Genomic DNA, 18,611 nt, shown 5'->3' with positions numbered 1-18,611 from the left:
CTGTACAGAAGCTTTTCAGCTTAATATAGTCCCACTTACTCATTTTTGCTGTTGTTTTCCTTGCCCGGGGAGATATGTTCAAGAAGAGGTCACTCATGTTTATGTCTAAGAGGTTTTTGCCTATGTTTTCTTCCAAGAGTTTAATGGTTTCATGGCTTACATTCAGGTCTTTGATCCATTTTGAGTTTACTTTTGTATATGGGGTTAGACAATGGTCCAGTTTCATTCTCCTACATGTAGCTGTCCAGTTTTGCCAGCACCATCTGTTGAAGAGACTGTCATTTCGCCATTGTATGTCCATGGCTCCTTTATCAAATATTAATTGACCATATATGTCTGGGTTAATGTCTGGATTCTCTAGTCTGTTCCATTGGTCTGTGGCTCTGCTCTTGTGCCAGTACCAAATTGTCTTGATTACTATGGCTTTATAGTAGAGCTTGAAGTTGGGGAGTGAGATCCCCCCTACTTTATTCTTCTTTCTCAGGATTGCTTTGGCTATTCGGGGTCTTTGGTGTTTCCATATGAATTTTTGAATTATTTGTTCCAGTTCATTGACGAATGTTGCTGGTAGTTTCATAGGGATTGCATCAAATCTGTATATTGCTTTGGGCAGGATGGCCATTTTGACGATATTAATTCTTCCTAGCCACGAGCATGGGATGAGTTTCCATCTGTTAGTGTCCCCTTTAATTTCTCTTAAGAGTGACTTGTAGTTTTCAGAGTATAAGTCTTTCACTTCTTTGGTTAGGTTTATTCCTAGGTATTTTATTTTTTTTGATGCAATTGTGAATGGAGTTGTTTTCCTGATTTCTCTTTCTGTTGGTTCATTGTTAGTATATAGGAAAGCCACAGATTTCTGTGTGTTGATTTTGTATCCTGCAACTTTGCTGTATTCCGATATCAGTTCTAGTAGTTTTGGGGTGGAGTCTTTAGGGTTTTTTATGTACAGTATCATGTCATCTGCAAATAGTGACAGTTTAACTTCTTCTTTACCAATCTGGATTCCTTGTATTTCTTTGTTTTGTCTGATTGCCGTGGCTAGGACCTCCAGTACTATGTTAAATAACAGTGGAGAGAGTGGGCATCCCTGTCTAGTTCCCGATCTCAGAGGAAATGCTTTCAGCTTCTCGCTGTTCAATATAATGTTGGCTGTGGGTTTATCATAGATGGCCTTTATTACGTTGAGGTACTTGCCCTCTATTCCCATTTTGCTGAGAGTTTTTAACATGAATGGATGTTGAACTTTGTCAAATGTTTTTTCAGCATCTTTGGAGATGATCATGTGGTTTTTGTCTTTCTTTTTGTTGATGTGGTGGATGATGTTGATGGACTTTCGAATGTTGTACCATCCTTGCATCCCTGGGATGAATCCCACTTGGTCATGGTGTATGATCCTTTTGATGTATTTTTGAATTCGGTTTGCTAATATTTTGTTGAGTATTTTTGCATCTACGTTCATCAGGGATATTGGTCTGTAGTTTTCTTTTTTGGTGGGGTCTTTGCCTGGTTTTGGTATTAGGGTGATGTTAGCTTCATAGAATGAGTTTGGGAGTATCCCCTCCTCCTCTATTTTTTGGACAACTTTAAGAAGAATGGGTATTATGTCTTCCCTGTATGTCTGATAAAATTCCGAGGTAAATTCATCTGGCCCGGGGGTTTTGTTCTTTGGTAGTTTTTTGATTACCGCTTCAATTTTGTTGCTGGTAATTGGTCTGTTTAGATTTTCTGTTTCTTCCTGGGTCAATCTTGGAAGGTTATATTTTTCTAGGAAGTTGTCCATTTCTCCTAGGTTTCCCAGCTTGTTAGCATATAGGTTTTCATAGTATTCTCCAATAATTCTTTGCATTTCCGTGGGGTCCGTCGTGATTTTTCCTTTCTCGTTTCTGATACTGTTGATTTGTGTTGACTCTCTTTTCTTCTTAATAAGTCTGGCTAGAGGCTTATCTATTTTGTTTATTTTCTCAAAGAACCAGCTCTTGGTTTCATTGATTTTTGCTATTGTTTTAGTCTTCTCAATTTTATTTATTTCTTCTCTGATCTTTATTATGTCCCTCCTTCTGCTGACCTTAGGCCTCATCTGTTCTTCTTTTTCCAATTTCGATAATTGTGACATTAGACCATTCACTTGGGATTGCTCTTCCTTTTTTAAATATGCTTGGATTGCTATATTCTTTCCTCTTAAGACTGCTTTTGCTGTGTCCCACAGAAGTTGGGGCTTAGTGTTGTTGTTGTCATTTGTTTCCATATATTGCTGGATCTCCATTTTGATTTGGTGATTGATCCATTGATTATTTAGGAGCGTGTTGTTAAGCCTCCATGTGTTTGTGAGCCTCTTTTCTTTCTTTGTACAGTTTATTTCTAGTTTTATGCCTTTGTGGTCTGAAAAGTTGGTTGGTAGGATTTCAATCTTTTGGAATTTTCTGAGGCTCTTTTTGTGGCCTAGTATGTGGTCTATTCTGGAGAATGTTCCATGTGCACTTGAGAATAATGTATATCCCGCTGCTTTTGGATGTAGAGTTCTATAGATGTCTATTAGGTCCATCTGCTCTACTGTGTTGTTCAGTGCTTCCGTGTCCTTACTTATTTTCTGCCCAGTGGATCTATCCTTTGGGGTGAGTGGTGTGTTGAAGTCTCCTAGAATGAATGCATTGCAGTCTATATCCCCCTTTAGTTCTGTTAGTATTTGTTTCACATATGCTGGTGCTCCTGTGTTGGGTGCATATATATTTAGAATGGTTATATCCTCTTGTTTGACTGAGCCCTTTATCATTATGTAGTGTCCTTCTTTATCTCTTGTTACTTTCTTTGTTTTGAAGTCTATTTTGTCTGATATTAGTACTGCAACCCCTGCTTTCTTCTCACTGTTGTTTGCTTGAAATATGTTTTTCCATCCCTTGACTTTTAGTCTGTACATGTCTTTGGGTTTGAGGTGAGTTTCTTGTAAGCAGCATATAGATGGGTCTTGCTTTTTTATCCATTCTGTTACTCTGTGTCTTTTGATTGGTGCATTCAACCCATTAACATTTAGGGTGACTATTGAAAGATATGTACTTATTGCCATTGCAGGCTTTAAATTCGTGGTTACCAAAGGTTCAAGGTTAGCCTCTTTAGTATCTTACTGCCTAACTTAGCTCGCTTATTGAGCTGTTATATACACTGTCTGGAGATTCTTTTCTTCTCTCCCTTCTTGTTCCTCCTCCTCGATTCTTCATATGTTGGGTGTTTTGTGCTGTGCTCTTTCTAGGAGTGCTCCCATCTAGAGCAGTCTGTGTAAGATGTTCTGTAGAGGTGGTTTGTGGAAAGCAAATTCCCTCAGCTTTTGTTTGTCTGGGAATTGTTTAATCCCACCGTTATATTTGAATGATAGTCGTGCTGGATACAGTATCCTTGGTTCAAGGCCCTTCTGTTTCATTGTATTAAATATATCATGCCATTCTCTTCTGGCCTGTAGGGTTTCTGTTGAGAAATCTGACGTTAGCCTGATGGGTTTCCCTTTATAGGTGACCTTTTTCTCTCTAGCTGCCTTTAACACTCTTTCCTTGTCCTTGATCTTTGCCATTTTAATTATTATGTGTCTTGGTGTTGCCCTTCTTGGATCCTTTCTGTTGGGGGTTCTGTGTATTTCCGTGGTCTGTTCGATTACTTCCTCCCCCAGTGTGGGGAAGTTTTCAGCAATTATTTCTTCTAAGATACTTTCCATCTCTTTTCCTCTCTCTTCTTCTTCTGGGACCCCTATAATACGGATATTGTTCCTTTTGGATTGGTCACACAATTCTCTTAATATTGTTTCATTCCTGGAGATCCTTTTGTCTCTCTCTCTGTCAGCTTCTATGCGTTCCTGTTCTCTGATTTCAATTCCATCAATGGCCTCTTGCATTCTATCCATTCTGCTTATAAACCCTTCCAGAGTTTGTTTCATTTCTGCGATCTCCTTTCTGGCATCTGTGATCTCCTTCCGGACTTCATCCCATTTCTCTTGCGTATTTCTCTGCATCTCTGTCAGCATGCTTATGATTCTTATTTTGAATTATTTTTCAGGAAGACTGGTTAGGTCTGTCTCCTTCTCTGGTGTTGTCTCTGTGATCTTTGTCTGCCTGTAGCTTTGCCTTTTCATGGTGATAGGAATAGTCTGCAGAACTGGGACGAGTGACGGCTGGAAGGACTTCCTTTCTTGTTGGTTTGTGGCCCTCCTCTCCTGGGAGAACAGCGGCCTCTAGTGGCTTGTGCTGCGCAGCTGCGCGCAGACAGGGTTTCTGCTTCCTGCCCGGCTGCTATGGGGTTAATCTCCGCTGTTGCTGTGGGCGTGGCCTGGCTCGGGCAGCTACTCCAAAATGGTGGAGTCGCGTTGGAGCAGGAGCGGCTGGGAGGCTATTTATCTCCGTAAGGGGCCTCCCTGCTCCCTGCAGCCCAGGGGTTAGGGTGCCCAGAGATCCCGGATTCCCTACCTCTGGATTAAGTGACCCACCCTGCCCCTTTAAGACTTCCAAAAAGCACCTGCCAAAACAAAACAACGACCACCAAAAAAAAAAAGAAAAAAAAATTTTTAAATTAAAAAAAAAAAAAAGTTTGTAATTAAAAAAAAAAAAAAAAAAAAGGTGGTCATTCGTTTTTCTTTATTCTCCGGTGCCAGCCTCAGGCCTCTGCTCACCGGTCTTTCTGCCCTGTTTCCCTAGTATTGGGGTCCCTATCCCTTTAAGACTTCCAAAAAGCGCTCGCCAAAACAAAACAGCAAAAAAGCAAAAAAGAAAAAAATGGTCACGCGCTTTTCTTATGTCCTCTGTCGCCCAGCCTCCAGTGCCTGCTCACTGTTCTTGCTGCCCTGTTTTCCTAGTATCGAGCGCCCTGCACTCTGGCCCGGATGGCTGGGGCTGGGTGCTCGGCAGCCCTGGGCTCCGTCTCCCTCTCGCTCCGACTCCTCTTCTCCCGCTGGGAGCTGGGGGGATGGGCGCTCGGCTCCTGCCAGGCCGGGGCTTGTATCTTACCCCCTTCGCGAGGCGCTGGGTTCTCTCAGGTGCGGATGTGGTCTGGATGTTGTCCTGTGTCCTCTGGTCTTTATTCTAGGAAGGGTTGTCTTTGTTATATTTTCATAGATATATGTGGTTTTGGGAGGAGATTTCCGCTGCTCTACTCACGCCGCCATCTTCCGCCCCTCTGTCTAACTTAGTAGTTTTATGGTGACTCTTAAAACTAAAATAAAGATAACCCAAAAATATATTCTAAGTCTCTGTTCCAGTAGCTAAAGCTTCTGACATATTTTAATCACAGTGCTTAGTGTGTTTCTGAGGTTTGTTTACTGTGCTTACCATGACAATAGCCTGTTACCTACCTGCTGCTAAACCTTAAATCCTTTATTCAGCTTTTGCTTTTTTAGAAACTTTTTCCTTGGTGAAATTAGTGTCGCAAACCACATCTTGTCACCCCACAATACAGCTGATAATATGTAATATTCTGAATATTATCAGAATACATCTGAATAATATGTAATATTCTGAATAGTCTGAAATCACAGTGTCTGCAGGACCAGGCTCCTGTTGAAGGCTCTAGAGAAGAATCTTTCCTTGCCTTTCCTGTTTCTGGTGGTGGCGATCCTTGGTGTTTGCTGGCCTTGTAGACCATTGCTCTGATCCTTGCTTCTGTCTTCATGTGGAGTTCTCTCGTGTGTGTCTGCAAGTCTTAACATGGCTTTCTTATAATGGTACCAGTTATTGGATGTAGGGCCCACACAAATGCAGTATGACCTTATCCTAGCTAATTACACCTGCAAAACTCTATATCCAAATAACGTCACAATTCTCAGGTTCTCAGAGGACAGGAATATTTGAGAGATGCTGTTCAACCTTTGACCATTAAGGTAAGAATATGAATGTGTCTCACCTTTGTTTATGTTCTGTTTATCTGCTAGGTTATAAAGACTTCTTAAAAGGGCAAGAAATTAAGGTTTTGAAAAGAACATTTTAAAATAGCTATATTTTTTATATTGTCATACATCAGAACTGTTACTTTCCCAATATGTTATGAAATTATAATGATATCTAGAACATTTTACATCTTTAGGAGTAAAAAGAAATGTTACAATTTTGCATATTCAATCTTCTAAAAATACTTTTCTCCTTTTTTTTAAGGACTACAACATTCAAGAAAAAATAGATCTAGAAATTCGAATGCGAGAAGGAATATGGAAACTCCTTTCCCTGAGCACTCAGAAAGATCAGATTTTGCATGCAGTAAAGAATCTCATGGTATGCAATGCTCGAATAGTGGCTTATACATTGGAGCTACAGAAATTGAAAGAGCAGGTTGCAAATCAGACTGGAAGATGGTTAGTAGCATGTTTTATCTATGACTTTTAATGTAATTAAATATTTGAATTAAAATGTTTGGATTAAAAACATGATATAATTAAATCATATGGTCAAATATCAAATCATCAAAGCTTTTAAAAAATAAATACCTTGAAGTAGCCTCTGATATCATAAACGTTTTGACAGTAGAGCTCAGGGTAAATGTACTATTAAGGTGGCAGTTTTCACTGAGCAGTTGTATTGTGTTCCATACTTACAGATTTATAAAATGAGATGGTTAAGAAGGAAGAACTGAGGGAATATATTCAGGACCAAGAATGATAGATGAGTATATAGAAATGTAAATTTTTTAATTGCTTGAAAATATTCTAATAAAGAGGTACTAGCTGAAAGTAATGGAAACTTAGGTACAGAAATTGAAATGAGTGGGTGGCAAAATTAAAAATGTGTAAAACCTTATACCCTTCATATAGTGAATAAGTATAAGACAGGAAGTGACTTGCTCAGACATGTAACTAGCTAGTGACAGAAGCTAATGAGAGGTTACTTAGGATTTGTAAGTAGCTTCTAGTCCTTGTTCTCTGTCACTCACACTGCCCTTTTGGATTAGGTATAGGATTTGTGTATGAAATTTTCATCCTATCCTGTTTACAATGCTAAGTCTTATTTAGACCTAAGAATTGACTAAATTTGGTGGCTAGATGTTGGTTTCTTTTTTAATATAAATGATCTTACATACCCCACTGTTGATCACTTTTAAAGCTCTAGTGCTAGTGAAGTTTCTTTATAGACATTAGTGCCCATTGGACTGTTCACATTGCACCTTCATTAAACTCTTGAAAATAAGGTAAAAAACAGGTCAAAAAGAGATTTCTGTAAAAATAAAATATTGATAAGATTGTGATATAATAAAGACTTGTGTATAAGTGGCTAATATTTATTAGCTATATTGCCTAGGGAGAACTGTTTAATCCCCTGTGCCTCAGTTCCTTCTTTATAGTTGGCATGATAATATTTACATTTTGAAAATTAAGATTATATACAATTTTATTAAGAATTTTTATATTAAAAACCTAATGTAATACCTTTTACAAAATAAGTACTTAGCAAATGTCAAATAATTTTCATTATTATTTATTCCTCATGTTATAAAATGAAATATTCTGGTATCATAATCCAAGAAAATATTTTTCAGATAGACATATATTGGTTTAAGTCAGTGCTTCTCAAACTAGGTCACATGTGTCACTGAGAGTATATGATTATGTGTCAGAAAATATGTAAAGCCATAGAGTCAATATGGCGCAGCTTGTAGCATGAGTTTTTAAGATAAAGCATGGGAAATTTAAAATTGTGTCATAATTTGGGGTTATGCTATTCATGGGGATATATGTTCCTTCTCCCCAGCCCTTGTAAGGATATTTTGTCAAGGGGGGCTGTTTCAGTGGAGCAGTCTGAGAAACAGGTGTATGTAAAGTGTCAGGCTAAATAAATTCATATCTCTCACAGTTATATGGAATATTCCTTTGGGAATCATATCTACCCTCCATATTGTCATTCTTTAAATATTTATAATGAATTGGAAATTGGCCATTTTCTTAATTTGGCAGTACGACTTTTCTGAAGTTGCTGATTTATAAAAATGTTAAATAAACTTAATCTGTGTTGGATTGATATAACAAAGATAGGAAAAAATATTGGGACTCTCAACTGAAAATGTATATGATTTTCAGTTTCTTTAGTGAATTATCTTTGATAGATGAAAATGGCTTTGATGCTATATACATCATGGTTTGTTTGTCCTTCATATAAAACCATTATCTCCCTTAATTATTGAAGTATTTCTTTTAAAAAATCTGAATATTCTGTGTTAATTCTTTGGTTTAAACTTCATTTTATGTGCAGATATAATCTGAGGTCAATGATCAGATAAAACTGGAAATTATAGTTCTTGCCTTCTTATTACATAAAAATGATCTAAAGATTAATGATAGTCTTAGGATAGTTTTTTTAGTTCCTTGAAGAAAGTAATATAAATTATGTCATTTAGTCAATTAAATATTTACCAAATATCTACTACTTGTAGAACATTTATTAAGTGCTGTGGTAGTATATCCAAATTCAAAGAACAGAATTTGTCAAAATATGAGAAGTATGAATATCAGCAGTCAAATATTTTACCTTTAGACTCAGGAGTCTGTCCCTTAATTTGGTTTTGATAGTCTTAAAGGTAGAAAAATGTTCTGTTTTTACATTGCTACCAGAGTTAAAGTAGCTTTTTAACGAGTCTACTGCCTATCACTAGTCCACTTTCTACAAAATTTTATGATAAAATATCAATAAATTAACAGTATCAAAAAATTTGATTCTAATCAAATCAGTATGAAATGGTAGAATTGAAAATGTAATGGAAGAATTGGGTCTGAATCTTCTAGATCATGAAGGATGGATAGAGTTTGGTTAGGTGAATTGGAAGAAAGCAGCATTCCAAGAAAGGAAAATAGCAAAATAAAAGCTTAGGGTGAAAGATGAACATGAGTTATTCAAGAGCAGTGAAGAGATTTGAGGCTGAAGATTAAACCAAAATTGAAAAGGAAGGGAGTAGCAAGATTCAAGAAGGTTTAGGATGCTAGCAAGTTAGTTGTTACTAACTGACAGCCTTTCTAGGTGCTAGATATTGTGCTATTGTGTTCACAAATAAACTCAGAGGTATAAACTTCTATTAAGGACTTATAAACTAGGACTTAGAAATATTAGATAACTGTTTATCTACATACAGTGACTATGTAGCTTAGATGTAAACCCTGATGACTTAAAAGTCTGAGTACCCCTCCCGTTCTGCCCCCAAAAACCCATATATTTTGTACTACCCCAAGCTGCCCTGGTGAGTTATTATAGGGCTTTACATTTATTTCATTGTTTGTCTATTTTTTAGTACATTATTTTCATCAAGAAAGTGGCATGACGAAATGGGTATTGGGAAGGTCATATGGCAGTAGAATATTGAAAAGGAGAGTGAAACAAAATAATTGAAATAACCTTTAGGGAAAGCATTTAAGAAGGAGGGACATAGAAGTGTTTGAGTAAGTAGCTTTTGGTGAGAGAAATATCAAAACTAGTGCATGAGTTTTGTTTTTTTCTGATTGATTGACCTTCACTCAAGTGCTCTTTATACAGAAACAATCATTCTGAAAATATTTCCAATTTATTATGAATTTAATTAAGTAGGTAAATAGTTTCACTTAATTTTACAGCCTTTTTAAATTGGGGTTCTAGAAAAGAATTAAGCCATAACACCTGCAGACCTGTGTTGTATACAATGGCTTAACCTCTGTGTGTCTACAATAATGCTAGTTTTTACCATTCTTGAGAGAATTGAGAAAGGAGTCATTCTGTGGTTTAGATTAGGAACACCAGTTGAGAAATCAATGATAGAGTCATATCATTTGTTCCTTTTTTTAAAGCCACATATCTGAGAATATTGGTAACGGGTTAAATGTTCCATTACCATAATGTTCTAGTAATATAACAAGAGCTTTGTTACCCTAAATTGTGTGTAGTTATGAAACACCTTCAGGTATACTACATATTTTTTATGCCTAAATATGCAAAAGATACCCAGGTTTGTATACAATTCACAATAGAGTCAGGATGAGTCAAAAAGGGATTATCTAGAAAGCTTTCTAGGTTGAGTAGACAGCAGATGGTTAGAAGGTAAGGGATGGAACACACGCCTCAGATTAGAGGACAGGATTGTTTGGTTACAGCAGTCTGTCAGTTTGCTAGTATTTTGATTGGTAAACAAGAATATCTCCCTATCTTTTTCTTGCATCTTATAACCAGCTTTATCTACGTAAAAACTTATTTAAAAAGAGTCCATTCCTTAAAGAAGAGCTAATGGTTTCCATTTACTGAAGTTCCTTAGATACACATTGCATTCCAGGATCCTTGTGCTCTTATCTCAAACTACTTTCATAGTCTTATTTCTCAAACTTTTACTTTACAAATTTATTTCAAATAGTTCATCTGTATCCCCAAAACAATTCTTGAATTTTCATATCTCCAGTGCCTTTGCTTATACTGAAGTGCCTTATATTCCATGTCCACTGAACATGACCTCTTTTGTTCTGCACCCTGCTACCTGCATCATCAAACTTTCCTGGGTGAGTCTATTCAGAAAAGGTCATTTCTTCCTTTATGCTCATTGTAAGGACTCAAAAAATCATTTCCCCCTCTTAGTTCTAGTAGCATCTGAACCATGAATATCTTACTGTAATACAGTATATTCTAATGTAGCTATTTATAAACATATGTTTTCAATTAAATTATGAACTTTTGGAGGCAGGGACAATGACTTCTTGACCTATTTGAAACAGTGAAATTAGAGATGATGTTACCACACACTTTATAGGGTTATTGTGAGGATTTAGTGTTTGGAACTTGGAGGCAACGCAACTAGTGTTGATTCTTTTCTCTTTCTCCTTTGTATCCCCCCAGAACACCTAACAGTGCTGTGTATGTACTTAAGAACAATTTAGCATATGCTTCATAAATAATGCTTTGTCCCATTCTCCCTTCCTTGTATACGGTGAGCAAATAGGGCTTTAATGATAGTTAATTTTATTCCAGTTATGCATTTTTCTTTTTGTCACTTTCTTCCATGTTCTTAGGTTCTTACTGTCTTTTATTTGGCCTCAATTGTCATTTATTATTCTCTACTTGATTCACTTTTTTTTTTTGCTATTTTAATGTACAATAACATGAACAATATTATGGTTACTAGACTCCCCCTATTTTCAAGTCCCAACCACATACCCAATTATAGTCACTGTCTATCAGCGTAGTAAGATGCTGTAGAATCACTTCTTGTCTTCTCTGTACTATAATGCCTTCCCCCTGCACGCCCCCCCTATATTATGTGTGCTAATCATAATTCCCCTTTTTCCCCTTGTCCCTCCCTTCCCACCCATCCTCCTGAATCCCTTTCCCTTTGGTAACTTTTAGTCCATTCTTGGGTTCTGTGAGTTTGCTGCTGTTTTGTTCCTTCAGTTTTTGCTTTGTTCTTATGCTCCACAGATGAGTGAAATCATTTGGTACTTGTTTTTCTCTACCTGGCTTATTTCACTGAGCATAATACCCTCTAGCTCCATCCATGTTGTTGCAAATGGTAGGATTTGTTTTCTTCTTATGGCAGAATAATACTCCATTCTGTATATGTACCACATCTTCTTTATCCATTCATCTACTGATGGACACTTAGGTTGCTTCCATTTCTTGGCTATTGTAAATAGTGCTGCGATAAACATAGGGGTGCATCTGTCTTTTTCAAACTGGGCTGCTGCATTCTTAGGGTATATTCCTAGGAGTGGAATTCCTGGGTCAAATGGTATTTCTATTTTTAGTTTTTTGAGGGACCTCCATACTGGTTTCCACAATGGTTGAACTAATTTACATTCCCACCAGCAGTATAGGAGGGTTCCCCTTTCTCCACATCCTCGCCAACATTTTTTGTTGTTTGTCTTTTGGAAGTTGGCCATCCTAACTGGTGTGAGGTGATATCTCCTTGTGGTTTTAATTTGCATCTCTCTGATGATTAGCGGTGTGGAGCGTCTTTTCATGTGCCTGTTGGCCATCTGAATTTCTCCTTTGGAGAAGTGTCTGTTCAGCTCCTCTGCCCATTTTTAATTGGCTTCTTTGCTTTTTGTTTGTTGAGGTGCGTGAGTTCTTTATATAATTTGGATGTCAACCCTTTATCAGATATGTCATTTATGAATATATTTTCCCATACTGTAGAATGTCTTTTTGTTCTATTGATGGTGTCCTTTGCTGTACATAAGCTTTTCAGTTTGATATAGTCCCACTTGTTCATTTTTGCTTTTGTTTCCCTTGCCCAGGAAGATATGTTCATGAAGAAGTTGCTCATATTTATGTCCAAGAGATTTTTTGCCTATGTTTTTTCCTAAGAGTTTTATGGTTTCATGAGTTACATTCAGGTCTTTGATCCATTTTGAGTTTACTTTTGTATATGTGGTTAGACAATAATCCAGATTCATTCTCTTACATGTAGCTGTCCAGTTTTGCCAACAACAGCTGTTGAAGAGGCTGTCATTTCCCCATTGTATATCCATGGCTCCTTTACGGTATATTAATAGACCACATATGCTTGGGTTTATATTTGGGCTCTCTAGTCTGTTCCATTGGTCTATGGGTCTGTTCTTGTACCAGTACCAAACTGTCTTGATTACTATGGCTTTGTAGTAGAGCTGGAAGTCAGGGAGTGTAATTCCCCTCACTTTATTCTTCCTTCTCAGGATTGCTTTGGCTATTCGGAGTCTTTTGTGGTTCCATATGAATTTTAGAAATATTTGCTCTAGTTCATTGAAGAATGCTGTTGGTATTTTGATAGGGATTGCATTGAATCTGTAGATTGCTTTAGGCAGGATGCCCTTTTTGACAGTATTCTTCCTATCCATGAGCACAGGATGTGTTTCCATTTATTGGTATCTTCTTTAATTTCTCTCATGAGTGTCTTGTAGTTTTCAGAGTATAAGTCTTTCACTTCCTTGGTTAGGTTTATTCCTAGGTATTTTATTCTTTTTGATGCAATTGTGAATGGAATTGTTTTCCTGACTTCTTTTTCTGCTAGTTCATCATTAGTGTATAGGAATGCAACAGATTTCTGTGTATTAATTTTGTATCTCGCCACTTTACTGAATTCAGATATTTGATCTAGCAGTTTTTGAGTGGATTCTTTAGGTTTTTTTTATGTACAATATGTCATCTGCAAACAAGGACAGTTTAACTTCTTCCTTACCAATGTGGATGACTTTTATTTCTTTGTGTTGTCTGATTGCCATGGCTAGGACCTCCAGTACTATGCTGAATAGAAGTGGGGAGAATGGGCATCCTTGTTTTGTTCCTGATCTTAAAGGAAAAGCTTTCAGCTTCTTGCTGTTAAGTATAATGTTGGCTGTGGGTTTGTCATATGTGGCCTTTATTATGTTGAGGTACTTGTCCTCTATACCCATTTTGTTGAGAGTATTTATCATGAATGGATGTTTACTTTTGTCAAATGCTTTTTCAGCATCTATGGAGATGATCATGTGGTATTTGTCCTTCGACTTTTTGTTGATGTAGTGGATGATGTTGATGGATTTTCGAATTTTGTACCATCCTTGCATTCCTGGGATGAATCCCACTTGATCATGATGGATGATCTTTTTGATGTATTTTTGAATTCAGTTTGCTAATATTTTGTTTAGTATTTTGCATCTATTCATCAGGGATATTGGTCTGTAGTTTTCTTTTTTTGTGGTTTCTTTGCCTGGTTTTGGTATTAGAGTAATGTTGGCCTCGTAGAATGAGTTTGGGAGTATTCCCTCCTCTTCTACTTTTTGGAAAACTTTAAGGAGGATGGGTATTCGGTTTCCACTAAATGTTTGATAAAATTCAGCAGTGAAACTCTCTGGTGCAGGAGTTTTGTTCTTAGGTAGTTTTTTGATTACCAATTCAATTTCTTTGCTGGTAATTGGTCTATTCAGGTTTTCTGTTTCTTCCTGGGTCAGCCTTGGTAGCTTGTATTTTTCTAGAAAGTTGTCCATTTCTTCTAGGTTATCCAGTTTGTTAGCATATAATTTTTCATAGTATTTTCTCATAGTTCTTTGTATTTCTATGGTGTCTGTAGTGAATTTTCCTTTCTCATTTCTGATTCTGTTTATGTGTGTAGACTCTCTTTTTCTTAATAAATCTGGCTAGGGGTTATCTAATTTGTTTATTTTCTCGAAGAACCAGCTCCTGCTTTTATTGATTCTATTGTTTTATTCTTCTCAATTTTATTTATTTCTGCTTTATTCTTTATTATGTCCCTCCTTTGACTGATTTTGGGCTTCATTTGTTCTTCCTTTTCTAAGTTCATTAATTGTGAGTTTAGACTGTTCATTTGTGATTGTTCTTCTTTCCTGAAGTAGGCCTGTATTGTAATATATTTCCCTCTTAAGACGGCCTTTGCTGCATCCCACAGATTTTGCGGTGTTGAATTATTGCCATTTGTCTCCATATATTGCTTGATCTCAGTTTTTATTTGGTCATTGATCCGTTGATTATTTAGGAGCATGTTATTAAGCTTACATGTGTTTGTGGGCTTTTTCATTTTCTTTGAGTAATTTATTTCTGGTTTCATACCTTTGTGATCTGAGAAGGTGGTTGGTATAATTTCAGTCTTTTTTAATTTACTGAGGCTCTTTTTGTAGCCTGGTGTATGATCTATTCTTGAAAATGTTCCATGTGCACTTGAGAAGAATGTGTATCCTGTTGCTTTTGGGTGGAGTTTTCTGTAGATGTCCGTTATGTCCATCTGTTCTAATATGTTATTCAGTGCCTCTGTCTCTTTATTTATTTTCTGTCTGGTTGATCTGTCATTTGGAGTGAGTGGTGTGTTGAAGTCTCCCAAAATGAATGCATTACATTCTATTTTCCCCTTTAATTCTGTTAGTATTTGTTTCATATATGTAGGTGATCCTGTGTTGGGTGCATAGATATTTATTTATAATAGTTATATCCTCTTGTTGGATTGACCCCCTTTATCATTATGTAATGTCCTTCTTTATCTCTTGTTACTTTCTTTGTTTTGAAGTCTATTTTGTCTGGTACAAGTACTGCAACTCCTGCTTTTTTCTCCCTATTAGTTGCACAAAATATCTTTTTCCACCCTTTACTTTCAGTCTGTATATGTCTTTGGGTTTGAAATGAGTCTCTTGTAGGCAGCATATAGATGGGTCTTGTTTTTTTATCCATTCAGTGACTCTACATCTTTTGATTGGTGCATTCAGACCATTTACATTTAGTGTGATTATCGATAGGTATGTACTTATTGCCATGGCAGGCTTTAGATTTGTGGCTACCAAAAGTTAAAGGGTAATTCCCTTACTATGTAACAATCTAATTTAACTCACTTTGTATGCTATTACAAACACAACCGAAAAATTCTTTTTTTTTTCCTTTTTGTTCCTCCTCCGTTCTTTGTATGTTATGAATCATATTCTGTACTCTTTGTCTATCCCTTGGGTGACATTTATTTAGTCTTAGGACTACTTCCATCTATAGCAGTCCCTCCAAAATGTACGGTAGAGGTGGTTTGTGGGAGGTAAATTCTCTCAGCTTTTTCTTATCTGAAAATTGTTTAATCCCTCCTTCAAATTTAAATGATAATCTTGCCAGGTAGAGTATTCTTGGTTTGAGGCCCTTCTGCTTCATTGCATTAAATATATCATGCCACTCCCTTTTGGGTTTATTGATATTTATAGGCTTTTGTTTTCTTGAATTATTTTATTTATATTTGTATCTCTTTTTTCTTATACTGAAAATCTTAATTTGTAAAGACTAATATATTTCCTTATTTGTTTTATACTATGATTGTGTAAAACAGTTTCATAATTATAGTACCCCAGATCACTGACAGTAAACCCACTGAGGCAAGTTCAAGATTTCTTTGCAGTTCTTTTTCAAAAGACAGATTATGAAAAATTCCCAACATATGGAAAAGTGGAAAAATTTTACAGTGAGGACCCATATACCTACCACCCAGATTCTCTAATTATTACTTTGACTTTATTTGCTTTATCCTATATCCTTTTATTCATGCATTAATTTATCTTATTTTTATGATATAATTCAAAAAAAGTTCTTTTGCATGAGAGTATATGTGGTTGTGTATGCCTATATACATACAAATAGACATAAATTCTTGTAGTTAGACAGTCAGGAAACTATGTTTAAAAGTTACCTGAAATAATCTATTTCTCTCTGTATAGTTATGTTATCAGTTTCACAAACAAAGTCATTTGTTGCTGGTCCAGATTGGGTTTGCCTTTTTTTTCCTCAACTTCTTGAATAAATTATACTTTTTGGATATGTTGAGTTTCTTTTTTTCCTATTCCCAAATAGTAGTAGCTGCCTTAATCCCCATGCCAAGAGACAGACACTATTCTGATTTTTTTCCACTATAGGTTTTATGTTCTTGAACTTAATATAAATGTAATTCCAGTATGTACTCTATTTTTTCCTTCAGCATAATACTTTTGAGACTCAGCATGTAACTAGCTTGTATCAGTACAATTTGTTCCTCCTTATTGATCAGAAGTCCATTGTAGGTATGTACACGGCACCATTCCATTCTTCTAGCATTGTTTCTTCTCCAGTTTCTTCCCACTTTTGATTGCTTGCCAGTCTCGTTAGGTAGTTGTTTTTATATAGTTTTCAGATTTTATATTTTCTGTGGAGAGTTGCTCTAATATGAGCTACTCTAACATTACCAAAAGAGGAATTCATTTTGTTACATTTTAATCAAGTAAATTTTTATTTTTTCTACTTTTTGGAATATTTTGAAATTTTCTTTCTGACTTAATATGGCCAATTTTCGTAACTGTTTCATGGGCTTTTGAAGTTGCATTTCGTTTTATCGGAGTACAAAGATTGATATCTATGTTCAAATGATCTATGTTATTATTTTTTTAAGATCTTGTTTGTTTTTTGAGCACTTGAACTGATTTGGGCTGAAAGAGAAGGTTAGGATTTTTGTTATTAAGGTTTTGCTGTGTCATCCTTGCATATCCTGTACTTTCTTTTTTATGGAGCATTTGGTACTTTAGTACTTGTTATATATTCATTGTCAATTGCAACTTTAGCATTATAAAGTGCCCTTTTGTTGTCTCATAATGCTTTTGGACCTGAATTCTTCATTTAAGTGATAACAAGATCATATCCCTTGCTCTCTATTGTTTGCATTTGTTTGGTATATCTTCTCCCATCTTTATTTTAGCATTTATGAATCATTGTGTTGAAGGTGTGTTTTTCTATTCACCCCAAATTTGGGTTTACATTATGAGCCTATCTGAAAATACTTTTACTATGGGTGTTAAGCCTATTTACACTTATATTACTGATGCATTTGGTGCCAGCTTTGTCATATTCTTCTATGTTATGTTAGTTTTCATGTATTATAGTTTGTCTTTTACTATGTGGTCTATTTTCTTTGCTCTTAATTTTTTTTTTTAATATTAAGAAGATTTTTATTGGTCATAGTAGTTAGTGGAACTTTTTACTAAAAAACTATATATTGATAACATTATAATGACTTTAGCTCTTTTTGTTCCTTATTAGGTTTCTACTATTTTGTTTTTCTGCTTTAAATGATAATCATTTTGTTTCTACCTATGTGGAGATCAATAAATTTATTCTTCATTCCCATTGCTTCTCTACTTTTCTACCTTTTTTTTAGATTGTATTATTTCTCCTTCTGCAGAATATATAATATTTACATGCTAATTTTGTACTTGTATCTTCACCTTTGTTTTAGTCATTGATCTATAATTAAATATGTATAATGTTCACTACCTGTCCTTTTTTTTTTACTTTCCAAAATCATCTCTTGTTTGGAGGAAGAGACAAGCTAGTAGATTTCTCAACATGAGTATAGTTTTCTTTACATTCTTGCATGTTCAGAGTACTTTTGTTTAGTGTAGGTACTTAAAGGACAATTTCGCTGTATACAAAATCATTGGCCAACACTTTCTTTCCTTGAGTTTCTTGAAAACTTTGTTCCAATGTTGCCTTGTTATCAACAAATCTTGTCTATTTTTTTCTTCTTTGTAGGTAACTGATTTTCTTCCTTTCTAAATGACTTGGTATTTTTGCCTAGAGGCTGAAAATGTTTTCTTTATCTTAAAATCTGACTTTACTGGAAAATGCCTATGGTAGAGCATTTTGGCTCACTAAGAACCCTTCCAACATGTAGATTCAGTTATTTTATTTTCAGAAAGTTGAAGTAAAAACCTCCAGAATAAAGAATGAATTCTCATTACTTTGTTTGCCTCATTTAAGTACTCCAGTTATGCATAAGTTAGATCCTCTTTGCCTGTCTTCTGTGTCTATCATGTTCTCTGTGATGTTTTTAAACTCTGTTTCATTTTTGTTCATTTGCTCCTTTTCATTCTCATCCACTCTATCCCTTAATATACTGTAAGTTTATCTCTTTGTCCTAGGGCACCTTATATTTTACTCTTTATTTCAGAAATGATTTTTTGCCAATTTCTTTCCTTGTTTCTTCCTCTCATTTTCTTTTTTTTTCTTTTTTTTTGCATATTTGCCTGTTTGTCCTTTACTAGTCTCAGGTTTTAGATTTCATATTCCTAGTTTTTTTCATATTTACAATAGTTTATTTAACTCTATTTAATTCATTTTGGAGTGTCATGTTACAGTTTTTCTTTATATTTTTTAGAGTGTGATTAGTGAAGTATTTTTTATTAGCTGAAG

At 35.6% G+C, this 18,611-nt stretch overlaps 1 protein-coding gene across 1 annotated transcript in view; it reads left to right on the top strand.

Annotated features, from left to right (window-relative positions):
* Positions 1 to 18,611, top strand: part of RTKN2 (rhotekin 2) — a 91,354-nt gene that overhangs the window by 7,915 nt on the left and 64,828 nt on the right. The window contains 1 exon segment of the mRNA XM_036895093.2: positions 6,123 to 6,319. Within this exon segment, the coding sequence (XP_036750988.2) occupies positions 6,123 to 6,319 (197 nt within the window).

Source organism: Manis pentadactyla, chromosome 8 (assembly GCF_030020395.1).
Source record: "Manis pentadactyla isolate mManPen7 chromosome 8, mManPen7.hap1, whole genome shotgun sequence".
Lineage (NCBI taxonomy): Eukaryota > Metazoa > Chordata > Mammalia > Pholidota > Manidae > Manis > Manis pentadactyla.
The sequence above is the reverse complement of the archived record's forward strand: the minus strand, read 5'-3'. Positions and strand labels throughout refer to the sequence as shown.